At 37.6% G+C, this 27,428-nt stretch overlaps 1 protein-coding gene across 1 annotated transcript in view; it reads right to left on the reverse strand.

Moving 5' to 3' along the window:
* Positions 1 to 27,428, reverse strand: part of EVC2 (EvC ciliary complex subunit 2) — a 61,515-nt gene that overhangs the window by 14,270 nt on the left and 19,817 nt on the right. The window contains exons 8-16 of the mRNA XM_056490108.1: positions 25,678 to 25,812; positions 24,067 to 24,218; positions 16,771 to 17,095; positions 14,741 to 14,980; positions 13,137 to 13,312; positions 6,884 to 7,043; positions 5,455 to 5,912; positions 2,337 to 2,541; positions 926 to 1,048 (exon numbers count right to left, since the gene is read on the reverse strand). Of these exons, the coding sequence (XP_056346083.1) occupies positions 926 to 1,048; positions 2,337 to 2,541; positions 5,455 to 5,912; positions 6,884 to 7,043; positions 13,137 to 13,312; positions 14,741 to 14,980; positions 16,771 to 17,095; positions 24,067 to 24,218; positions 25,678 to 25,812 (1,974 nt within the window). The remainder of the gene's footprint in view (positions 1 to 925; positions 1,049 to 2,336; positions 2,542 to 5,454; positions 5,913 to 6,883; positions 7,044 to 13,136; positions 13,313 to 14,740; positions 14,981 to 16,770; positions 17,096 to 24,066; positions 24,219 to 25,677; positions 25,813 to 27,428) is intronic.

Consider the following 27,428-nt stretch of genomic DNA (forward strand, 5'->3'; position numbering starts at 1 on the left):
AAATAATGTGTTGCTCTCACATAAAAGTGAAATTATTTCTGAATTAACATGTTACCCAGTATTTTTCATTCTTCAGGATACAGGTATAAAAAGCGTAAGAAAGAGGTATAAAAATAGCTTTTTGTCCAAATTGGTACTAAAACTGATATTGTAATCACTTTTGAAACTATTTTTTTATCTACCAATTTTAATTACCAATGACACCTGCTTTTGTGTGTAGCTTCTACAGCTGTACACCAACTGTGTTTAACAAACTTATCATTGCAATGTACTCCTGACATGCAAAACTAGTATTACCCACATCATAGACATGTGAAAGATCTCTTGGAACATCTACTAGCTGGGAAGTAAAAAACCTTCAAAATCCCATATGAAGCTTGGCCCCACTCATTTCTCAAGGATTAACTTTAGTCTGGGGCCATGTGTCTTTAAAAGGTACCCACCAGAATCAAGACTTCCTTTCAATTAGCTCTGTACAAATAAACTCAGACACTCCCCAAAATGCTTTTGGATCTAAGAATAGATTTTTGGATTTTCAGCAGCATTAGCAGATGTTCAGGAACTAAATTTTGCTCAGCTGAAGCATGCATTGAAGCACCTTTCATGTTTTGAAAGTCTTCATAGAACACCACAGGATCTAGGGGAGCCTTGCAATCTTGCACACACCAAGCCCCAGGACCATTGGAAAAAAAGGGGGTGAGACACAAAACCAGTTCTGTAACTAAGCTGCAAAAATTAAAACAAAGCAAAAACTAAGTGTGAAATACAACATCTTGATAAATGCAGGCAACAGAAGGGAGATGCATCATGCCAGTGTATCTTACACCTTTTGTCTGTGGTTCTTATTCACATTTATAGAATACTGTCAATCTTTAATTACTAAAGATCTAGGTTTTGACCTCAGTTCAGAAAAAATTGTACTTACCCTATTCAAATTTTCACTTCTCATTGTCTCTTCATAAATTAAAATTTTGTCCTGTAAAGATTTCTTCAGAATATCTAATTTATTTCTATTCCTGGATCCTGTTTTCCCCATTTTAGAATGCTGCTGTAACAAGATGAGCAAAAATGTTTTATTTTTTAGAGGTATATGAGGATGCTAATGTAAAGATTATTACTTGCTATTATTGGCACATCCACCAAATATGAAACACTTGGCAAATATAACTTGCACTAAGAAAGTACTTCTGAAATGAAGGTGCTGCCTATTCATTCAGAAGATTCATTTTGGACATTCAGACAAAGTTAGAATTTAAAAAAAAAATATTTCAAGTACAATTATGCATTCATCCTTTCCATGAAAACTCATAGCATATAAATTTGATTTTAAACAAGCTTTAGCAGCGATAATAGGAGATTTTAACTGATACGTTGTCTCCTCAGCACAGTTAAAAATGAACAAAGAATATTAATTTAAGATCTACATTGTTTTCAACACAGTCTATGAATCACAAATGAACCATGATAATATTAAGAACCACCGTTCCATGTAATCAAATTATTCCTGACCTTTCTATTTCTTTACAAGAATACCAACTAAGGATATGTACTCTTGGGGAAATGATAACATCTGTTCAACTGTAAGGTTTTGCAAAGTCATTTCCCTCCCTGAGTACTTCAGAAACTGTTAAGGCTTTGAACCAGGCTAATTCCTAGCACAACTAACCCAACTTAGTTTACATGTTTAGAAAACATAATCAAACCAAAACAAAGCAAGGGCAAGTCTTCTTTTTTAAGATGGTGCCAGACACAACTAATACAAGACACATTTTCTTCCCTTGCACTTTGCAAGAACTGAAAACTACTTATGATTCCACAGCTTTTCCACTTTACTGAAGTAATTAAACACCCCTCACAGACTTCTTTAAAAAGTGCTAGATTTGATAGGCAGAGACAGATTCCTTGTTGGAAATACTTCTCGAACTTTGAGCATGCCTCATCTTCTACATATTTAGATGTGGGGAAATAACCCCAAACTGTCTGCATACACTGAAATCTTTTGGAAACAAGAAACAGAAATTATGCCAAATTTCTTGCCAAGAAAGGCCATCTAACTCAGGAACTTGACTTTCCTAAACAGACAAAACAATGTAGAAGTTTCTTCTTCAGAAATTCCCAAAACATTCACAAAAGCAACAGAAATATACAGGTATTTCACAGGTATGTGAAATAGTCACTTTATACAACTGCTGCCCAAACAGTTAAGTTCCATGCAGAGAGGAAAAGTGTTCACTGCTGTCATAGCTATGAAGAAGCTACAGACCCAGATCTGCAGCCAATGCCAGCAGGCACAGGTATCCCCAGGAATCCCTTCCACATCCCCACACTGTTCCCACCTGTTTGTTGACCATTGCTAAATTTTGCTCAACTTTCAGCACCTCGGTGTCCCTCTGCTCCACTTCAAAAGCCTGAAGCAAGGTTCTGGCCCTTATCTTGGGCCAAGCCAAGCTGCTGTCCACCTGAGAGAAGCAGCAGTGCAGCTCTTGCCTCAATCTAAGCAACTCCTCTTCTGAGAGTGAGAGGGGCAAACTCAGAAGTTGCCTGTTAAAAAAAAAAAGGAAGAGCCATTTGCTGTTGAGTGATTTAGGCAATGTTGCATAAAATATAAGAGACATGCACACCAACAGTTTACTCAGCAGTGATCATCCTTTTTTGGTCTGTTCCACACACAGCAATGAACTGCTCAGCATGTACAAAATACCCTTGAGGATACCTTAAATTCTGCATACAGAGCTTCCTGGACTGTAAAATTTCATTTTCAAAGGAAAAAAGTTTTTGAATTTTTTGAATTCTAAAAAAATAAATTAATATTTTTAGCACATTTCCTATACATAGAATCCTTTCACGTCACGACAATACAATCCCTGAACTTCACCTGAACCAAGACAAAAGCTTCCCATAAAGCCTCCCTGTGCTGTTTCCCTGCACTTAGCAGTCACAGCTACTGAGAAAGAAAAAATAAAATAAAATCTCTTTTATAAACATATATGTTCACCCCTTCCATCAGCAGGTCACAAGGGTTCCAGCTGTTATTTATAAAAAGGCTCTGCAGTCTGAAAAATGCAATATATTTTAAGAGTAATTTGAATTACTCAAAGTTCCCATTTCGTAGAAATATGGTTCTCAACACACATCTCTAAGAAATGGATCATCAGGTCAAGCTGAAATTGACTTAAAAATAAAGCATGCTCAGGTCTGACTAACCACAGACTATATTTATCTTCTTACCTTGTTATCTTATTTCCTTAAAAATATTTCACAAAAAATAATATACTTTTATTTGCTTGGATATTTCCTTTGCTCCACAAAAAATATTTGTATTTAAAACATGAACAGCATGTTTTTTGAAGTGTACTTTTCATTGAAAAATGTATTATACTGCATGCTTCATTATTACTGATACTTTTATTTAATGTATACCAGGCCTATATTAGCTCATCATTTCACTAAAATATTTGAGTTTAGAAATCCTTTTTTTTTTGCCTACTGATTCAGTAAAGAACAGTTAATACACTTTTAATGCATGAGGTTTTTCTCTTCAGATAGTTATTTACTTTAAGACAAGACTACTCCAAATGATCATTTATAGCATACTTAGACATTTGTCATCTCTGTCTTAGACTCATGGAAGAAAACTCATGCTATAAATCCATGTACACAGATATGTAGGGAGAGATATGAAATAAAATACAGCAAATAGAATTTTGCCATGTCTATATTTAAAAAAATACTGTAAGCATTAACAATCTTCATAAATATTTTGGACTAACCCTTGGTCTTTTTGATAATCAACAAAAATGAAAAGCTATCATTCAAAATAATGGCTAGTAAAAACTAGATAGCAGATGAAAACATACATATGAGAGCTGGCATCTGTCACCAAAATACTGTAACTGACAGACAATGGACTGAAAAAAGACAGCGACAGATTTTAAGGAGCTATTGATAGGACAGTTGTTGCTGCATTTTTTGGTATATATTTCCCTGCATTTTACTGAAAAAACCCCCAAACAGCTTACTGCTGCTTCAAATAAAGATAGTATCTAACAAATATGACAGGCACACTGCAGGTTGGAACACAATTATTACGGAATTCTAAGTTAGAAAGAGGAAAGTCCTGCTGGGTCATACAATCTATCTTCATATTCCTGCAGGTCTGCTCTTGGCAATATAAACAAGAGATAGTTAAGAAAACCTAGAAAATAGATATAAATGACTCACAGAAAAATATTTAAAATGCTGAATAAAATACAAAGCCCTTACCAAAACAATGGGGAAAATGAAATTTTTTTCTTTAGCAAAGCAAATGTTAATGGGCAAAGTTTCTCTTTATAATCCTGTTATATGGTTTTACAACATGTGGCAGGAAAACTTACAAAGATTCTATCTGTATAAAACTGCCCATACAAATCTATTTTGCTTTAAAGAAGAGGTATGAAGGAGAAACTTTTACCAGTGGTTTTTTTTTCTCTCTCCCTGTTCAATCTCTTATGCTTGGTATATTTTCTTCAGAGCCACACAGCTTATTATAGGTTTGCCTGTTCCAGCTGCTTCCCCTAAAGCTGCAATTTTATTTTTCTGTATTCCTATGTCTCTAACAATGTCTCTTATTAAAAAGACATTGTACAGGAAATGTAGTGCTGCAAATATTCAGGCAATCTAACAACCAGACATAAATGTACTTGAAACTAAGAAGAAATGCTCATGAACATTGCCCGATCTCTCAAGTGCCTTTCTTCCCACTGTGAGAGACACAACCACTCCTGGCCACAGCCATGGGCTCTCCCTGTGCAAGGTCTCCCAACTGTGGCAAGGCCACCACCTGCTTTCCCACCTCCCCAGGAGCACATGGTAGCAGGCAGCAATGGCCATAACACTTCCAGGGGCCAGAACTCCTCTCTGCAGCACTGCCTGTGCCATGGTGCCTGTCTGGCCCAGGGCTTGGTGCCAGGGACACTGTGTGCAGGCCAGAGCAGCTCAGTCTGACATGGAGCCATGAGCTGGCCATGCAGACACTACTCTGTGCCCTTAGGGACTTGGTGGAAATACTGTGTCAAAGCTTAAACCTGATGAGTAAGGCTTGACTTGTGGCTAGAAGGAATATACTGAACTTGGACTTGGGGCCAATGAGGTCTGACTAATTGGAGGGACCTCAAAGAACAAAGTGAGAATAACAATGAAAGATGTGTAAGTGATATCTCCCATGGAATGAATGGAAGTATATAAAACCTTTGTTCCACATTTTTAGCTTCAAGACTGCTGCTCCCTGGGATGTCCACTGCAGTGCTCACCCACTGGTACTGCATGGGCTGAGTGCTTGGAAAAAAAAAAAATTAATCCCAAGTGCCCAACAGAGAACTGATCATTAGGAATTACAACTGGACAGGTGTGAAAACTCCCAGTTCTCTTCTATTTGCCATAGTAACTAAGAAAAGAGTGCAGAGAGATACTTGCATGAATATTGACTGCTCCCAGCTCCTTATCTTTTTTTGTTCCAAGATGCCTTTCTCCAGCTCTTGACTTAGCTTCTGCCTGGTGAGCTGAAGCAGCTCTTCAGCAGCCATGCTCTTGTCATATTCCTCCCTTTCTAGCTGTGCCTGTTTAACCACCATCTCTTTTTTGTGATCCTCCACAGCTTCTAGCAGGAATAACTTTGGCACATTGAGCTTTACCAGTTCTTGCACAAACACTCCACACTGAACATGTTTAAGCTCTTCAATGGCTTTCTGTGCTAGGCTCAACAGAAGCTCCTTCAGCTCTTCGCTGGCCTCATTGTCAAGCTTTTCAGTAAGTTCTTCAAACTCAATGGTGTGATCACTCAGAAGATTTTTCCAGTGTCTCAGGTAGTGAGAGATCTCATTAGTAGTTTTGAGGGGGTCTCCAAGTGACAGCTGCTCCTTCTGATGCTCTTTCTGCTGATTCATTTACCAAAAGGAGGAACAAAGTTAAGAAAAAGGAATATCTCGAATTCTAGCTCCTTAAGTATGAATTTCACAGCAATGCAAAGTTTCATACTTTTGCTTTTCCATGTTCTCAAAACTGCTTTTCAGTGTCCAGAGCCTTAGCTAGCCCTCAACACACTGGCTTTGGGAGCACAAATGTGTCACCATTACCAGGCCATCTTTCTATGCTCACACTGTTATCTATTAAAGAGTACAAAGCAGTGAAACACATCCTGCAGAAGATAAGATCAACCTCACCTAACTTGGGTCATCTTAAGAACTACCACTTAATCCAAGGCAGTTTTTTCTACATCTTTTAGGCAGAGAAAAGTAACTTGGAAGTATACCTTTGGACAGCTCCCTGTTAGATCACCTGCAAGTCACCTTACATTATGTGATGACCTGTATCTTTTGGAGGGAGTTACCTTTGATTTTTAGATGGCTGAGATGACACAAGCTCTACCACAAGCAACCATAGGTAGAGCATCGTTTAAATAGTTTTGGTTTGTAGCTGAATGTTAACTGTGCTGTTGAATTCACTCCGGTCACACATGGGCAGGAAACCCCCAGAAAATGGTGACTGTCATCTGAGCCATCTCCCTCACCAGCTCCTGAATGTGAGATGGCTTTTGCCTATCTGCATGCTACAGAAGCTTGTCATGACCCCCTCAGACACACTACAATAAGCAGAGGAGGTTCAGAAGTTTCTCCAGCTAAGCTGAAGTTACTTTCTTGCAGGTTTTTCTCAAAGAACAGCTATGAACTACTGCATGACTAATACAGAACATGGTAGTACAGAGCTAAAACCAACAGGCAATTATTTAAAACCATGCTCCTGTCAGTGTTGACCCCTGTTGTAAGAACTACATTTTATTTTTCAATTAATTCAATTTCTAATTCATGATAAGCCCTATGAAAATAAATACATTGAAAATAATTACCTTTTGCAGCATTTCCCGCCTTCGCTTGATAATGAGCTTCTGGCAAAGCTTCTGCTTTTCTTGTTTTAAATCATGATCAAATTTCTGTTTAACAAAATTAATTTCAGTCTCAGCTCGGTCCAGCAGGATTCCCAAATGACTTTCAGGAAGATGGCCTGCTCTGTAATAACAGTGTTTGAAGGCTGTTATCCCAAATTCTTAAGAGTAAAAGGATATTTAAAGAATTAGCAGCATAAAAAGGCTCAGCAAAATAGACACAAAGAATGGTCTTTGTTTCTTTAACAGTGACACCTGGGAGAATCAAACAAGGAATGGGATAATCGAAGGACAATCTCAGAGATGAGCACAGAATTGAGGCAGCTTGTGAAGGTGAAGGTGTATGATAAAGAAACAGGAAGGATGGTTGGATAGCAAGGATGGACAGGAAGGACAGACAGGCAAGTGCAAAACCAATTATATCAGTTTGTAATGTAAGTGATACTCAAATGAGACACTTTAAACCTTATATATTATGCATATTTAATTTTTTCATTTAATGACATTTTATGTCTTTTACAACTCCTCATTAAAAACAAATTTATCTTTAAAGTATGTATTAAAGTAAAAAGAACAAAATTTAATTTTAATAGACAAAGCAATCATATCCACAAAATATCTATACTCATACTTCCTATTAAATTTATGCCAGAAGACTTATAAAAAATTCAAAATAATAAGAAAATTCAATTAGCTGAAACAGCAGATTGTGGAAGTTCAAGACTATGGTCTACCTCCAGTTGCTACGGTATTTAATGTCAAAGAGAAAACAAGATCTCAACAGTGCCTGCAACAGTTTAAAAAAATCCCCCTTTCTACAAACTCAAATTGAATTTCAGAACTTACCTGCTATTACATTTACTCTGCAAGTTCCCCAAATCTTTCTTATTCAACGGAAGGATAAAAGAACATCTTAATTCAGACTAGGCTGTTGGACATCTGTGAGTTATAATTTCTATTAAACACAGTGGACCTACCAAATACGGTGTTAAAAAGGTCAACATGAAACTTTGAATTGAAATCACCAATTCCTGACCTGAACCTGGATGTTATACAGATACCTTCTAGTTTACCTATCCAGTCCCCATTTTTTCGAAGACATGAACATTACAGAGTCAGGACTCAGATGAATGCAGGGCTTTCCTTCCAGTGTGACACCTAGCCCAATTCCTAAATAAAAGTAGCATCTAGACATGGTAAGCAAGCCCTTCTCCATAAAGGAGAGTCTCATTTTGGTTTATTAGGATTTATTGCTACTGTGACAACCTAATTCCAACCAAAATCCTCAAAATAAGAGCTAAAATAAAGCAGAAGATTACCAAATTAGCTTGTTTGCACTCACTGCACTGCAACCAGGGTGGCAAGATCCCATAATTCCCACCTTCCCATTTTCTGCTCAAACATCCACAACTATCTGAGCAAGCCATGAAACATCACCCCTGAATAATGTGTGTGCTGGACAGAAACTCAGACGTGCTTTATCACAGTTATGTCAATGAAAGACATCGTCCTTTTGCAGATCTTTTTCAAAGTCTACCTATTGTATTGCTTTAATTTGCAAAGAGGATTAAAATACCTTTCAGCATTTTGAGAGTAATCCACCAACCATTATTCTTGGCCAGGTAATTTCTGCCTTGGAACTAATCAATGTTAAAATTCAGTGTTATGTCAAAAAACTCCTGAGCAGCACCAAGTTTTTAGCCCATATTTGGTAACTCTAAGTCCTGCCCCTCCTTTTTGACTGAACCCAAGGCAAAAGATATGTGAATAAGGGTAATTAATTATGGTGAGGAAGTGAGGAAAGATAATAACCAAGATATTATTTTTAACACCTTCATCCTTTCTTGTACTGAGGAAATAAACCCAGGCTTGCTGCATCCAATTAAAATCTCTGTCCAGATCAGTGAAAAGAGACTGCAATAGAAAAAGATAGATGTGCTGGAACCACACAGCAAATGAAAGTTTAAGAAAAGTCATGAAACACAGAAGGATAGGAAGATGATATATAGCTACCTATCTTTAGAATTAAAAAAAAGGTCTAGAGTACTTCAGTTGGTTTATTTAGAGATCCAGTATGTCCACAGCTAAAACTGTAGGTGATGCAGTATTCCATCACAGAAGCTGGTGTCAGTTTATGTTCAACTTACATTAAACAGTGTTATGGTAATTCCTAAAAGGCTCAGTCCTGGCAAGACACCTTAATTCCTGGTTTCATATACATACAATATAAAAACAATTACAGTATTAGGAATAAAAGATGTCCTAGTCTCAAAGGACTCTAAACAGAAATGCAAAACAAAAGGAGTGGACAAAGGTAATGAGACAGTACAGACTGTATGATAAACTGCCTGGTCTCAGCATACCAGGCATTTAATCACTGAAGAAACGTGCAGGCACAGAACAAACAGAATTTTAATGAAGGAGAATACGGTGGTAATGCCAAGGATGTTTAAAGAACCACCCAAAGGCAGTGAGCACCAAGGAAGGTACAGAGGTGAAGTGTGTAGCCAATAGCAGCTGTATCACAGGTCAATCAGAGACAGACCTTGACTTCTCTATATTGAACAAAAGCCAAAAAATTAAGGAGTAAATACAGACTGAGAGCACTAAAGTAAAAAAGTAGGACTTTGTATTTGATGTTACAGAGAACCAATGTTCTAGGATGCTGGACTCCAGTAAAGGAAAATTGTTTCATGAAAGCTAGAGTAGGAGCAGGAGCATCATTAAAGCAAAAGGGAGACAGATATGAAGCAGAAAAGCTGTACAGGCCTGAATGTCCATGGAGGCTGAATCACATCACTATACAGAAACTACACAGAGAGAACTTGAATGCCTCTGCCCATGCTACTCCAGCTACACCAGGATTCCACCTGCTGATCTGGCATCTTGTTGTTCTCCAGATCACAGTTCTTGTAAATAATTCAGGGCAATAAATGCCCTCCCGAAATAGCAGAGTGCTACAAGCAGAAAAGGTTTCCATATGATTAGAAAGCTTCATACTGATGAATTACTGCTGACTTCCAGAAATGTCCAGCCAAGACACCATTGGAAAATTACTTTCTATGGACAAAGCCCATATAAATGGTGATTATTAAGAAGAATGAGACCAGCATAAGGTGCTTGCTTCAATCTTTTGACCACTTTAGGAACACAATGCACAGGAAATTCTTGAGGTCTTAAAATTTTTTTTTAAGGTTTTGGGATAAATTTATAAAGGAGCTTGCAACCATTTTTACCTAATGAGTCACAAGAACTGAATTCAACTTTTAAGAGACTGAAGAAGAAAGAAATTTCTTGTGAAAAAGAAGATACTGGCAAAAGAATAACACGATGTTTTATAGATGCTGTAATTTAATAGCATCAAGAACCTTGCACCTCTGTTGATAACAAGGACAACTCAAGATAAACACTACCTCAAGTACCTTTTGCCCATCATTCTTTAAGAAAAAATATAAAGAGCTTATGTAGCCATCCCTCAAACCCACATTACAGATATTTTAAGTTCTCCTTTCCTGCCTTTTGGCACTGCAGTCCAGACTTGATTTTTGAAAGACACTGAGTACTCAAAAACTAGTCCAGAGAAATGGGACATTTTATTTAAATACAGCTGCTCTATTTCACTTGAAATGTTCACAGCTCTCCCTAGAACTGGTTTTGGTTTATTTACTTTTAAAAACATTCATTGCTAGCCACACAGAATATTTTCATGTTAATTTGAAATTGCTTTGCTATTTGATAAATTTTAAACATACTATTAAAACTTCATTTTTAAAAGATTACTCCCTTCAATATCTATCTGCTGGTTTATCTGCATCTAACAGTGGTATACCTAATCTTAACCTTTTCTCTCTTCTCCATTTAAGTCTTTTATGTTAGAATTCCATTTGTAACAGTAAGTTTAAGGCACTCCATTATAAAGCTGGACAAAACAGATTATGATAGAGCTGTATCTATATTTAGAAAAGCAGATTCAACGATAAGGTGAAAAATAAAATGATACTATGGTTACAAATTTAAAGTACCATTCAGACCAGACTTCTCTTGCTGCTCACATTTTAATGCTCCAATTTGTAAACGTTCCCAAAATCACTTTCTAGTTAGAAACTGAAATAGAAGCCTATGTTATGTAATTATGAATTTCTCATGAGTTATACTAGGTTATTTCAGCTTGCCTGTAGAAAATAAAACACTAACAAATAAACTGAGATACTACATTCTGGAGTTTTACAGTAACACAACCTAAATAGTGAATTATAAGAGTTTGGCCAACATTTGTCTGAGAGGAATTACTGCTGCAGCAGGTGTGGGAAGTTAACAGGAAAATAACTAGTTCTAGGCCCAGAGAGAAAAACGGGATTACTTCTCTACAAATGCTATCTCTAACTATTGACACGTGTCCTTTGTCAACAGACAACCAACCAATGCATACTGTAAAAGTTTAATAGCAGAGTGCTAGAAAAATTAATTTTTAATCTTGGTAATAATGCTTGCTGCTTTTGGAAGTCTAGGGGTTTTGGAAGGTTTTTTTAATACATTTAATACATTTTTGGGGATGAGACCCATTAGGTCTTTGATTAACTAACACTTTCTGTTTTACAGTTGATTTGTTTTGTGACTGCTAGGTGCAATAACATTAAAGACATTAAACAATGGGTGAAACCAATTTTTCCAGCTCAAGAAGTCCCAGTGGTTCACTGCAATGGTCACACAGTGAGGCTCTCACAAAGGCTTTTCACATAACCACATCATCTCTGAAAACATCTCAGACCTTATAATAGAATTCCAAAGACAGGCATGAACTGATGGAAGGGAACTCTGTGAAAGATGTGTCTGAATTGTATTTCCTATTCCAGGACATCTTTGTGTTTGAGCCACACAACTGTAGACCTTAGCAAAATGGTGCAAGACTACTGGATGAAGCCCTCTTCAACCAATGAATCTTGAGGCTAAATCAGGGTGATTCAAGCTAAACTCAGGGTATGATTCCAATGAGGCAGAACACAGGAAAATAAAAAAGAAAAACAAGGAAAAGATACCAAAAAATCCTGATAAATTATTTTGTCACATCAACAGATGCAATCTTTGGTAGCTTTTAACAGACTTCCTGCTTTCTAATATTAAATTGTTTTTAATTTAAGTTACCTTTATGGAAGAAAAAACACACCATAAAGATCAGTGTTCATCTAGTTCTCTTAATGCACATTTCACATATTGTCAGTGGCTGATATCAATACAGACATCTCAAATATAGAGATAAAGCTGCATGCACAGAACCAACAGCAGCAGTGCTAGGTTGCTTTCCCGTACACTGACATGTTTTGCTGCCCTGGCAGCTCCTCAGTAATCTCTCCACATGCCAAACTAACACAGTTCCCTGGGTAGCAGCACGATGTCTCTCTCAGCGCTCTGCACAGCCACACAATTTTAAATAATGACATCTCTGTGTGTCTGCTGAGTCACCATTTCTACCTCTCTACCATGATTCTGAGAATCCTATCACAGAGTACTCAATCAGCCTGGATCTGCTATGATATCCCAAATAAATTAAATGCATGTATTACAACAGTCTAGTTCCATTTAGTTTACTTTTTTACTTCCCTGACAATACCTTTTAATTCCCTGCAACAGGTGTATTCTCTGCTAGTCAAAATCCTACAGTTATATTATTTATAAACTCAATCTACTTTCTTTAGAAGATATTCATGATTTCCACTTCAAAAAGAGAAACTGTACATCCAGCTCCTCAAACACATTCAATCACAAGTGAATCAAAATTATTCTTTTGTGTTAAATCCAGATATTTGTGCATAAAGTATGTAGACAAATTGTGTTCACTGGTACATGTTGCAATGGACCCTGACATGAGTTTTCACATGACTGATGAGTTTTTACACAAATAATGAATGTATAAAGACACTGAGAATCTTACATGAGTCTGGCTCCCACTGAGCTCAGAATTACAAATAGCTACTATATGTATTTCCAGCAATTCATCTCTGTGCTGTACAAAGAGGACACAGACAACAAAACCTCACCTTAGCACCTCTGGGATTTAACTAACAAAGTCAACTACAAAATATTTTCTTAGAATTAACTAAAAGATATAATTTTTATGCAACTCTCTTGCTAGGTAACACAGAAAAGATTTTTCAAAAGTCTGCTGTATGCGAGATAATGTAATCAAATGGCTAACGAGGAAACAACTTGAGTTATTTACCTTTCTGTCTTATTAATGAGACTTGATATCTGGGCTGCTGCAGCATTTATAAGAGCAGAGACATGAGAATCCCTTGACTGTATCTTACTTATAAGATACTCTCTATAAGAAAATATTTTATTCAGATGATACTTCTTGCCAGCTTGCAAAAAATCCATTAGCTCCTCAATGTCACCCTAAAGGAAAGAATGTGAACAAATGTGAATGTTTAATTAGATGCAACACTAATTTCAGCTAACACATGTGAGAATCAGACCAATTTGTTCATTAATAGGGCAAAGTTAAAAAATTCCTACAAGTGTAAAACAATAAGCTTGTATCAACTTAACTCTAATGATCACATCAAATGATTATGGTTATTTCAACAAAACAAAATAAAAAAATGTACTGAGCTTTCTGCCTGATTACCTCAATACTGTGTGTACTTTCCTGAACAGTTAGTGCACATCCTGAGTGCCCCGAGTTAACAGGTCATTGGATCAGACATCCACAATTACATATACATGCAATCCTACCAGTGTTAGCAGAACTGGTCTTTATGATGTACTGTCTGATTACAGATAAAGGGTCACATTTTCAAAGGTGTCTGTAAGCTGGCTTCAAAGCATCCTCTTCCATGTATGTTGAGTACAGCATAGGGAAAGCCACATCCACTGCACAGAGGTTGGCTTAGAAGTTCTGCCTTCCAACAGTGGGGAATAGGAAGGGTTTAGATACCTACAGATGGGTCTGGGCAGAGACCAGAGTTAGGCACACACTGCCTACAGCAGACATTCTGCTAGCATAAATTGCCAAGAGAAGGTCTGCTAGTTACATGACCAGGTCTGAGCAGCCAAAACACAATCAAAACCTTTTTTACTTGCTCTATCTCTTTGACCTGGCTGCTTAACTATCTTCTGAACAAAGTGCTTGCTGCATCTCCCTCTGATAGTGGCCAGTGGTAGGTTCTGTATACAAGGTTGTGCATCAGGTTTTAGGAGTGGGCCTTACATTCACTGACATATACTTTCCAGATGTTGCTTCTTAACCTCCCCCTTCAACCTGCAGGATCACAACAGTCATACTCTTCCTCAAGAAGCAGCCAGAAGAAAACTTCCCACAACATTTGTAATCAGAGCACTAAATTTCAACACAAATGGAGGAAAAACCAGATAAACAAAAAAGCAAACCATGAGGAAACAACTCAAGCTATTCTGTTGCAAGACATTTAAAATGTAACTGAGAGCAAAACTAAAGTCCTGAACATACTCTTCATCACCACCTCTTGATCATATAACCTGAAGATACTCAACCCCTCTAAGTACATAATCATAGTACTTCAGACACACCACAATTTCAATAATCAACATATTTGGACTAGGGAGCTCAGTACATCTTCTGAAGTATGCAAGAGCACTTGATGCCTAGGGGGTTTGAACTTGTGCATATGCCTCAATATACAGCTGTGCAGGTGTCTAGATGTGCATAATGAAGGAATTATAATTTTTTAAAATACTTTCTACGAAAACTAGTTATGAAAGGGATAGCACTAATCCTGAAACGTCTCTAAAGTTACTGCAGGTTTGTATTCTGCCTTTAGGTTAGGAATGGAGATATCATATTACCTGTATTTTAGAGTAACCTTCCACTAATGTTTTAGCTGCTTCCAACTTCAGTTCTCCCTTTGAAGTGGCATTTGTTATCTGTGTAAAAAAGATAGTATGGAGCTCCTTTCTTTGGGTAACAGCCAGCTCTCTATAAGCCTTTGCAAAATATTCCTCCTGCTTTACAAAAAGGAACCTCTTCAGGCAGTCCTGCTCCAGTCTGTGAAGTTTGTCCAGAAGACTTCTGTATTCTACAGCAGGCTGCAGAGAAGAGAGAAATAAATGCATCAGAAGGGATTTTCAGAACTCAACACATTTTAAAGAATCAGTGCTACTAGCTCATATAAATTCTAAAAATACTTTAATTACTGTCCTTTCAGGTTTAAGTGAAGGCTAATATTGAATCTGTACACTTTCCATAGTTTTAACCTGTTTTGGATGGCAGGGTTGTACAGTTGCTAGTCTCCAACCCAGATAGCACTCCCAAGGCATAATGAAGTCCTTTTAGAATTCACAAGTCATATATAAGATAAATCATATAAAATGGCATGAAATTCAACAGAAAGACTATATACTAAATTAATCTTTTAGGTTTCACCAATCCCGAAATCCTATTAAAATTAAACAGACTCAGACTCATATAATGCATACTAATGAAATAATAATAAGCATAATTTTAAAAACAACATAAATTAGGAAAAAACTCTATTCTACTAAAAATCTCTCTAGAAGATTTTATTATTGGTGACCTACTTTAACTATCAATTTCTACAAATTAATCCAAGAGCATCATTTTAGATTTACATTTCCAACCATGGAGTAGAATTAAATGGCAATTACTTTAAAAGCATCTTTGCCAGAAATACTTCTTCTTAGTTCTCTATTAAGACTTACATATTCATAGTTTTAATCTCAGATGGCATAAAGTCATTATACAATCAAAACATACATGTCCCACAGAGCAAAGAACGTTTCTTATGCCAGCAGAGCTACCTAACAGTCACTGTCAGTCGTGCTAAATTTCATACCAATTATCTTGAGGAGAACTGCCCTCCACACTTCATTTCTCATTCCCAAGAGACACACTGCAGGCAGCAAATAATTAATCAAAAAGGCAAGGAATATAAATTCTATGTTTTGGCTGAGAAAGGGAAGAGGTTATTGCTCTAGCTGTTTTCCACTGCCATCCCTTGGGTGTCAGTACACCTGCTGCTCAGGAGTATGGCTGCAAGCCAACCCTTCTGCTCCAGAATGTCCTTCTGGTCCATGTGCTGTGGCAAGTATAAAACCAGATCCTTCAACAGACAGAAAAGTGATCAGCAACATGATTGGACATGGTAAATGGATCAGGACAGGTACTGGACTGGTCTTGTTTGCTTGACTCCTACTATTTAGGATTTTCAGTACAAATCAGACTGAACCAACACCAATACGTTTCTTACAAAGCAAAGCCACTTTGCTGAGAGTATATTTAGTGTGGGTTCACACACTGAATTTCAGTCAGGCCCCTCTCTCTGCAAAGGTAGGACTTATCTCAGTGAGGTCTAGACTCCTCCTCTACCCAATAGAAGGAAAAAGTCTCTTGCAGAGTACAGTTCACTTCATCCTTATGGTATCCACAAGTATCTGGTCCTTCCCACTTCCTGCATTTATAGCACCTCTAGTTCAGGCATATCCTACTGGTATGGAAAGCTACACAGAGTCACAATTTAAATTTCACCTGGAAACATCCAAGAAATTCTACTGGCACACTAGCCTTGTGTCATTAATTTTCTCTATGCAACAGCCTGATAAAAGTTGTTCCTGAGAGCCTCAACATACTAGAGTACTTTAATGGGTCACACTCAGCTAAAAAAACTTCTTGTGTCAAAACTAAACACAATTTCTTAATAACAAATACCCTAACCATGACACCTCAATTTTTGAACAAATTTGTAGATCTTTATTTTTACTCTTCTAGGAGCATAACTAAGCTGTTCTAGTCTAAAAGAGAAACCATCTCCATAAAATTATATATGTTGCAAAATATCTTGCTTTAAAACCAGATTTACCTTTTCATTAATTTTCTTCATTAATTCCTCAGCCTCTTCATTTGCAGCTCTCACTTTTTGGCATTGAGCCTCCATTGTCTTCCTAGTTTCCAGATTACATTCAGCTGTTAAAGCCACCATCTTCCTTTCATACTCCTCCTGAATCTCTTTCTCCATTGCAAGAAACCGCTTTTTGAAAACTGAACTTATCTTCTTCTCCACATGAGGAAAGAGGCTGTGATTTAAGACCATGTTCTTCAACATCATAGCAATCACTTCCTTACAGATCTGTGTGCGACTGGCCTCCAGATCAGCATCTGCCCGAGTCAGGCTGGAAACCTCCAAACTGTACAAAGGTAATCAGGATGTTAAAAATCACAGATTATGGGCTATTTCTATCAGAAAACAAGATCCTTGTATCTACAGCATTCAATCTCTAGATGGCATCTAGATTCACTTAATACTGGGGAATGAAATGGCAGTCAGAGATGTGCAGGAATATCACAGTATATGATAGTAATAATTCATTAAACAGCAGGGTGAGTCAACTTCTACTATAGCAGCTTTAATGAAGTATGTCCATACTTCCATTTCCATTTCAGACAGAAGAAGAAAAATCTTTTCTTTACTAATACTCAAAACATTCCCTCAGATAAAAGCCAATAGAAATGTCTGACCCCTCCCAAAAAACCCCTCACTATCTCTGTTGGGAAGCAGATCAAATGGGCACCTGAATAGACTATAAATTTCACTGACTTTGTAAAACAGTTCTAAACTCACTGACCCATCTAGATTGATACATCAGTGTTTCATATTCTTAGCTGCTGTACTCCCCTCTCTGCAGGGAAGAGGGAACAGATTCAATTACCTACTGGTATAAATAAAATAGCTGGTATCTGTCTCTTATGAACATTAATAGAGTTACAGAAAAGACATTAAAACCAGATGGAAATATGAAAGTTTTTAGAAAATGCAATATGTCATGTTACATATAAATACATTCTCATTTATCTTTAGAGTTAAATTGGAATGATAATTATTCTAATTTCATATACAATGTAATTACTCTAAATTCTATACCTGAACTCAATTCCACACTTGAAAACTCAGTGAGTTTTGCTCCTGCATGTCAAATAACATGAATACACAACACTGTATTCTTCTGTGTGTGGACCACGTATACCTGAATTTCTGTGACCTATAAAACATATTTTTAAGAGCTTAAACCCATTCACTTTTTAGCTTAAGCTAAATTACTGATCTAATCTTTCCACAGAAAAAGCTCAGAATAAATTTCAAATCCATAGCAAAGATCTTGGTAAGACTTGCAGGAGTGGAATGATACTACATTCAGAATTGTATAAATGAAGGCATGCAAATCTAGAAACACTTTGCTTTTTTCTGCCAAACTCTTCTTTCTTTATGTAAGCAAGTGAAGTTTTAATTAAAAGTAGACCAGTGACATATTATCACTGCCTCCCTGACAGCACGAGATGTACTCTCCTTGTCTTGAAACTGATAGGATGGAATTGTTTTCTTACAATAACTCAAATACTTGAAGTATTTGGAAGACTAGCTTTGAAATGTAATCATCTACCATAGACTGATTTTCTGTTGCAATTTCTTGAAACCACAGATACACACTGGTAATGTCGTTGGCAATCTGCTGCAGGGCTGGCTGGTTGGTTGCAGCTACTAAATCTCCTCCATTTTATCCCCTCTTCCTTATATACAGGACAGAAATTCCTGCAATTGAAGTACCATGAGCCTGAAACAGTCCCCACAGTAATCTGAAGAGCTAATATTTGCTACAGTATCCCAAGGCAACACAAGCATCCAGCTTCTCTACCCTGTCTAAGGATGGACACTGCAGCTGGAGGTACACAGTTCTCTTGGGTAACAATCACCTACATTCATGGTGAAGTACCTCAGGGCACTGATCCCTGGGGAGATCCCTGTCCCTCCAGGACAGAGGCAGGTGATGGCAAGATCAAGGTAACAGGATGCTGAAGCAACACAGCAGATACAGGTGTGTATTTTTTCTTAAGTCATTTTGTTTATAGTCTCAGGACTCTTGCTGACACAGCCAACTATTATCAAGCTGTTTATGACAACTTGAAAAAAAAAAGAAGTGTTTCAGAGTTATGTAAATGTACTTAAACAAAAACAAGGATTCAGAGAATGGGAGCTTCATGCTATAATATTTCTCTAATGACTGTGAGGCAGTGGTAGGAGGCTTTCCTTCACAGATTCACCAATTCATTATTAGCCTCCAAAATCCAAGCCACCAGATACATGTTTCTGTTTTACTTCTTGCTTTAAGTTCAGCAGCTCTAATTTAATTGAAGCACATCTCTCTTCTGGGAGAACCGTCCTTGTTTTCAAGCATCCCCCAACAAAGAACTAAACATTTTAATCAAGTGTTCCCCTAGATAATTTCTCAAAAAACTGATAACCTCAGAACTGATAACCTCATCCTCAGAATTTTATTAGTTACAACTTCCAACTCTCTTTGTTTGCCAGAACAACAAGTTCCTTAGTCATTATTTTTCTGTTCTTCAAGCATGCAATGATAGATGGCCACCCCAGCACCTACTAACCCTTTCTTACTGAGATGTGAAAGACTGAATTCCTGATCTCTCTCCCTGGAAAGTAACACTTCACAGCTCTACCACATTGTTGCATAGTTTATAGCACATAATTTATTTCTTATCAAAAATATAGGGTTTTTTTTAAAGCATGCTTCAAAGAAGATTAAAGTTATTCCTCACCCACCTCTCTTTTACTTTTCCACTTTTTCATCAATGACCCCAAGAATGAAAACCAAAATGAAACACCATCACAACATTTCCTATTCTCTTTGCATCAGCCTTCCCACAGCACTTCTTCCTACTTGCTGCAAGTCATTATAGATTCAACCTGATTCCATTTCAAGCAAGATTCCCACGCTTTTTTACCCTCAAGAAGAACTGCAATACCCCAGTAACTGCACATAATGCAAAAAGCAAGAGGAGCAATAATAATAACCACCTGATGCTGGTGTGTCAACAAGAGAATAAAAAGGCTCCTAAGATCTCAGGTGTATTTAACCTGCAACTCACACCCTTCATTTTCCTGACAGAACATTGGTGAGGAAGGCATTGGAAGAGAAGTTTATGAACTGTTCCACCAAACCAAGGTAACAGCAGAGAAAAAAGTAATGACAAGCTACAGCTCTCCCAGGTCACATCTTCAAAGACAGCCTTAGTGCAATACAACACATCATCACCTTTTGGCAGTGGCAGCTGAAGAAGGGTTATGTCTGTAAAAACTTAAAAGCTTCCCTTCCATGTGATGTGCTCTACTTCTGGTCTGTGATCTTCACACAGCAGCCAGCAGAAATGAGACAAGCTCATCACACACATCAGAAACCTTGCTTCAAGCCCTTTACTCAAAACAGAGAGGTTGAGGGCACCCCTAGAATGCTGCATCACACCAACAGTCAATAAACACAGGAATCCTGTACATATAAAAAACTGAATGCTTTCATTTGGTTTCGTTCAAGTCCCTCAGAACAATGTTTAAAATCAACCAGATTAAATGTTTCACGTCACATAGGGAAAAAAAATTCTAGGCTGACACTGTGTCTCCTCAAGCCAAGGTACATTTCATAATTTGCTTTAAATGCTCTGCACTCTGCTTGTTACAACAATTGATGCTTAAAAGGTCTTGCCTCAATTCCTGAGCATATTCAGCATCATAGAAACATGAAAGCTAATGAAGTACAGATCGCTGACAGCAACCTATCAATGAAAAAGATGAAAGCTTTTGTTGGACAAAGCATGCAGAGAAAGGATGAGAACAGTACAGAAGGTAAATAGCACAAAAGGGTGGGGGAAGGAAAGGTGAACAGACACATAGAAAATGTAACTTCAAACAGCAAAAGTAAAGCTTTTTCACTCACTTGAAGAGAAAGAGGTTTTAAAAATCTGTCAGAGATCTGGAAGGGGAGAATCCCAGATGCCAAACAGAGAGGAGAAGAGAAAGTGCCTGAGCAACTTATGTCCTCCACAGACCTAATGAAAGAATACAGGAAAGCAGCTGGGGTCAGGAAAGCAACTACAGTTAATTAAAAGAAAAAACAAACCAAAACACAACACACTACAAAAAAAGGAAACCTCTCATTAACTATCAAGTAATTGTGTATTTAAGTCTTATTATTCAAATTACAGGCCCACAGAGAGAATTTTTGAACAGAAGAATTAATAGCTGCTGAATTTAACAGTCCTAAAAATAACTAATGGCTTTCAGTCACATTTTTAAAATTAATTCTGAAGTTATAAATGTAAGAAACTACTGTGACACAACTTTCTGAAGTCTAAAAGAGAGAGAAGCATTAAACAAATTCCTCTTATGTGACATTTTCTCATCAAAACAGAAAAGCCTGTCATTCTCAGAAGGCTCATCTCTCCTCTACCAATAGAAGCCAATTAGTAGCACACATATTACAAAAGTACCCAGAAGTGACTGGAGCTCTATGGTAGCTGTTTCTGTAAAAGTATTGCTTCAAATACACATGGCTCTTGAAAAGCATGTAATTAAATAATTTACAGCTATTTGTGGACACTTTGTCTCCAGCAGTGACTTGGACCCCCAAGGCACAGTAGCTGCACCAACTCCTGATGGAGAGGGGAATGGTAAGAGGGAGGGACAGACAGACAAGCACCCCAGCCCAGCAGCACCCACTGTTACAGCCAGAGCAGCATGTCCTGTACCCACGGGCACAGTGAGAATGGGACAGCTGCAGTGAGGAAGGAAACAGGAGCACAGCATCCAGGCATTATGGTCCGTATTGCCTTGTCACACTTCAGAGGAGTAAAGATGGAGAGAGTCAGAGAAGAATAACAAAGAAACCAGTTCCTGCAGTGCTGGTTTTAGTCACAGTAAGCAAAGAAAGCCAATTTAGCATAATGGGCATTAGAGGTCTTCAAAAGCAGCTGATGTGGTTTTTTCCACAAACTATCCATTTATTGAGGCAGTAGTAATACATTATCAGTAAGCTGGGCTGTATTTTGGGTTTTTCCTGGCTTTTTGTCTGTTTAGTTTGTTGTGTTTTGTTGGTGGTTTTCTAAAGTACCATGTCAATGCGACCCCTCTGTGCAGCCCCCTACCTTCCTCCCTTCAACATCTCCCTCCTTTCTTCCTTCCTTTGCATTCCATGCCCTTCTGCTGGGTCCACTCTCAACAGTCTCAACACTCTCAACACTCTAAACACTTCAGGGCAGGGATTTACACAGCTGCAGCATGACAAGGCACAAACCTTTGCAGGAGACTCAAACTGTACTAAAGTAGAAGCAGAGGCAATGGTGTGAGATCTGAACACCCAGAAACAGCTACTGACTGCCCAAGCCCAAACTCTTCAGCCTCCTGCACCAGAGTGGGATGTGCTGCCTTTCCCTGGTCCCTGCCTGCTGCCTGCTGTGTTAGCACAGGTCTGAAGATGCTCTGTGATACACCAGTAGCTGTACTGGCCTGCAGCCAGCTCTGAACTGGGGGAGTTCATCCATCAGTCCTGCAGCACTTACACAGCCAAGCATGAACTTGGCACAGCTCATGCAGCAGCCTACAGAGAATACAAGACATCAGACCAGTAAATGAAATTGCTAAGAAAGTTACTTGAGGGCTATCTAAGGATGCCTTCACATGGATGAGTCACAGGTTAAGTTTAGCCTTCCAGAAGTCAGAATGCTGACAAAACCAGAAACAGGATTCCTGATACACAGCCAAAAACAATAATTAAATAAAAAACTGAAAAATATGATAAATTGAGCTGAGAGACCAGAAGCTCTTCAGAAAACAAAGATTCATGAAAACCTGATAGAAAGTCTAAGCATTGGATCTGGCAGTAGTTTCACCTATCAAATTCCTTGAACTCTCCACAGCAGTACAGAGAGAGTATTTAAATTCTTACAATTGTCTGTTTAGAAAGCATTTTAAAAATACAGCATTTAAGAGACTTTGAAACTCTGCATTGCTTTATCACTGACAAATCAGTGATCTTCAGAAAAACAGTTTTAAAAATACATCTACCTACAATACTGCTGTTGTAACAGAGTTCAGAATATGGTTATTTCACTATTTCACTCAGAAAAGCAACAATGCAAGAGTGTATGAAAGATTCCAATTCTGCTTCTGGTGAAGTCATCACATTTCACCTCTGATTTTAAAAACACCAACTTCAGCCTGGATACTAATAAAATAATAAATAAGTATTATTGCTATATGTATTATGCATTAATGCCTGAGGAGCTTCCCACTCTGTTATGATCTCCAGATTCTTCTGATCTATGCAGGCAGGGTGAGTATTCAGATGACAGAAATTGTAGGAGATATCAATCTTCATTAAAAATTATATGGAATAAAGCATCAGGAACAGCACAACTCTCAAAACGAGACTCTCCTGTGGATGAGATAAATTGTTCCAGGTAGACAGCAGAAATGACCCTTATAATTCTAAACATTTCATAGTTAGCCAACATCAAAGAAAAGTGACATTTTTAAGATGAAAAAAAAGATGTATTAATCAATTTTAAATTACTTGTTTTTTTCAGCTCCCCATGGCCCTGTAACTTCTCAGCTTCTACAGATTTTATAGTTGCATAAACCTCATTTACCAGGAGATAATGGTAAGACTTCATAAACAACATCTGCTCATCCTCATATAAGACCCTTCTATAAAATTCAACTGAAGAACAGATGACCTTTAACAGTGGCATGTTTCTGTCAAAAAGCCTTTCAACAGTATCAGGAGCGTTTCTGTGCTCTAGCAAGTGGTCCCACCAATCACAGGTACATGGTATCTTTCTGGCAGGGCTACAAACTGTCACACCTTAGACTCTGATCCAGCTGTTTTCAACATACACTGCTGAACAACAATGCTGGTACTCAGCAGGGGCTCTCCTTTCTAGGACAAAAGCCACCCTTTTGAAAGCAAAATGTGTTAAGCAATGGTGTTTCAATATTTTCCTGAACACCAAGAAGTTTCCCTTCAAGTAGTGAACCACAGAGAGGCAAAGCAAGGTGTTTATTTGGACTGGAGAACTTGCATGTCTAAGGCGTAGATGGAGTTGTGACTTCTACAAATGAATCAATATGAAATATAATTGATTTCCATTCCCACAGATGCTTGTTTAAAACAGTTCAGAAATCTAAGGTAGTGCAGTAATATGTGTAAACAGACACTATAAAAAAAAACAATAAAAAGGAGATACTCAAAACATATTCAGAGGTTTGGCTAATTATAAAAATAATAAATGTGATGTAATAGTGAATTCTTACTCTTCTAAAGCCTGACGCATATTCCCAGGTTCTTCAAAGGACAGAATATCAATGATTTGGTCATTCATAATTGTATCTTCACTAAAGAGATCACCTGAATTAAATTGAGAATGCTCCAGTTTGTGATTTTGGCTGAGATCAGGCTGTATCTCCTAAAAAAAAAAAAAAAAAGGAGAAAAAGTAGCAAACTTCAGATTATAAAAAAATGTATAATGAGCATCTGATCTAATTTTATTGCAATTTAACTCTGGGAGAGAATGTTTCTACTTATCATCAAACTGTAAAGCTGTAAAGAGTATGAAGAGGTTGTGTAATTTAGATATGTATTTGAAATAAAATATACTACTTTTATTTCAGACTGATCTTTTTTAGTATATAACTGAACTGGAATATGAAGAAATGATCTGGAAGATGAAGAAATGGAGAACACAGAACACTTGTGAAAATATTCTAGGAAGTTGTCTCCACTTCAAACTTTCTAGGTAATTTTTTAAAAAATTGCCATGGTATACAAATTACCTATGGCAACATTACAGTATTATTAGGTGAACAACATGGAAAAATTAATCCTACCCTTACAGAGACTTCAGACTGAGGGCTTATAATATTGTGTAAAAACCCTGCTATAAATATCTGATGCTAGACCAAGCTGGACCTTTTTTATTCATTTATTATCACTATGTCTTTTGTAAAAAGAAACAAGTCACATCTTTTTAATTTAAAGAGATTAATTTTTCAGACCTAAAATAAACAGAAGTTCCTGATGGTGTAGTTTTCAACTACAGAAAGGTTGTAAGTGATTTGTGAGCTACTCTGGTCAGTCCAGAGGGAGAGATCCACAACCCTTCCAGCAGACAAAGGAGTTCAAACCTCTCAGCGTACCCCTCTCTCTTAGTCAGGACTGCTCCAATCACTGTAATATTCTCACTAACATCTCTAGCTCCCTCCCAATGAAGCTGTTATACTTCACATAAATACAAAAATAATTAGTAGAAGGCACAGCTGGAATTGCACCAACTCGATTAATATTTATCGGATTCTCTATTTTCTTTCTCCTATCCAACATATACTGAAATACCTTCTTCAAACTGGCACAGAACAATGAAAATACTTCATACTCAATCCCATCTGTTTTGCTTAATCACTGAAGATACTATTGCACGTTGAAGAAACTAAGACCAAAATTCAAATCCCTATTCCTGATAATCAGAAAAATATTTGCACTCAAGTTGCTGTGCTCAAGATAAGTTGTCTACTCCCTTGGCAACTTATTATAACCCAGAGACATTCTGCTTCTGAGGGACAGAAGGGAGGAAGAGATAGAAAGAAATGAACAGGCAAAGGGTAATCCCCCTCAGATCTAGAGCCAACATCCAGGTACTGACAGCAGTTTTTTTGATCAGGGTATCTTTCCTACACTCACCTCTAAATGTGATTGCACTGAAGTTTAGAGGCTATAGAGATTACATTACACGTGAGACAAATCCATCACTTGCTGGCTTTTTATTAATTTTCAGAAACTCTTCAGACAATCTTAGTTAGCAAGTTATATCTTCACATATGATCAATGAAAAAATTAAATAACCTACCTTGACAGACAGTACAACTCACCTGGTTTTTACTACAGAAACTCCATTTTAATATTTGGGTTCGGTAAATGATGAAAAAGACAGCACATGTCAGCACAAGGGAAACGAAAAAAGCAATGAAGAACCCTGAAGCACTGATGGCATGGCTGTATAAAATCTGAAATTAAAAGATAATTTAATTAAAATGTTATTTTAGATATATTTAAAGATCAGATCATAACTGTAATTCAAAGACCATGACTGTAAGCAAGCAGTAAATTATTTTTAAATGGCTTCACACAACTTCAGAATTTCTCAGCCTTATGTTATTACTACATCTTGATGAATATTTTCAAATCAGTGTATATTTTCAATACGTTTCCAAGTCAGCACAGTTTGCTATGTTCACCTTATCCAAATTCCTGTGCAATTCAAGCAAGAGAATTTCACAGATTGTATGTTTTTACTCTGACTTCTGGGTGCCCTGTACTTAACAGCCTGTTTTCCAAAGCTGCCACTCTTCTTAGAAGTCTCATTGAAATTGATGGCATTTGATGCTGATTACAGGCTCTGGAAAGTCAATCAGATGTTGGCTACTTTAATTAATGGCCATTTCTTGATTCAATGAAACTGAGTAAACGCCATAGGGAGAAAGTACCAATGCGAGTTTCATTCAACTGACACCCACCCAATCTGTGTGCAACCTTGCAGCTTCTGCATTAGCTTGAGTCAGAAAAGCCTGGCAGGAGCACTGGAACCATAAGCCTAATAACAACTTTGTAGACCTTTCACTTTGGCTCTTAACTTAATCTTTAAATTGACTTGCATTAAAAATTAATTTTTGCTTCATGCTCTGTGTAGCAAAAGTTAATTCAGTGTTTGTTTAGTTCTATGAGATCCTGCAATGAAAAACATAGCACAGCTATTAGTATAATGTTTCACCACAAACTGATCACTCTGTTGGGGCTAGGAACTGTAAATAATTAACATGCTGCTCACAAGCTGGGTATGGTTTTTTCTTGGAGCAGAAATCTGACAACATTCCATAGAGTCAATAGTAATTCTGCACAGGAAACAATATTCAAACACAGCCCACATTTTGAAAATAATTTATTGCAATTTAATACCTCTCTCACATCAGGACTCTGACTGAGATCCCTCCACTTTCAGGAAACAGGAGATACTATAGATAATACTCAGGGAAAAAAAGCTGCTTTGAAACCACTTCATCATTTTGTCTGAACCCACTTGCATTTGTCTAATTTCCACACATTCTGTGAAATTTAAGGATCTCTCTAGGCTTCTGGGGAAAGCAAGGATCTGATGAGGCTATGGATTCAGTGAAGCTGGAAAGAAGCTGCTTAGCTTAAGTTTTGGTGAAGAAAAAACACTGGCTACGGAATGACTGTGCTTTCTAAATAAAAGGTGAGACCCATGGTGGGACAGTCAGTCTGCATGAGGGCAGGCAGTTTTGTCTGTGCTTTTATACTGAAAGAAAATGGGCTCTGGAAGGACAGTCCATGTCTTTGGGGGTGCTGTCAGTCCAAGCAGAATAAATGCAGCAAATGCTCAACCCCATCTGAAAGCACCACAGCGGATGGTGCAGGGGAGGTGCCAGAGCCCTGGCTCAAGTCAAGACCAAGTGTTGGCCACTCAGACTGACCTTCAAACCATGGACACATGTGCAGGCCTCAAAACCATCCCTTAAGCTAATCTCTAAAGCCATCCCAACACTGGGAATAGGCATTACAGGCCCAAGTTTCTTTCAAGAACTGATGTGCTCCCACTGCTTTG

This window comes from Oenanthe melanoleuca, chromosome 4 (assembly GCF_029582105.1).
Source record: "Oenanthe melanoleuca isolate GR-GAL-2019-014 chromosome 4, OMel1.0, whole genome shotgun sequence".
In the NCBI taxonomy this organism is placed as follows: Eukaryota; Metazoa; Chordata; class Aves; order Passeriformes; family Muscicapidae; genus Oenanthe; species Oenanthe melanoleuca.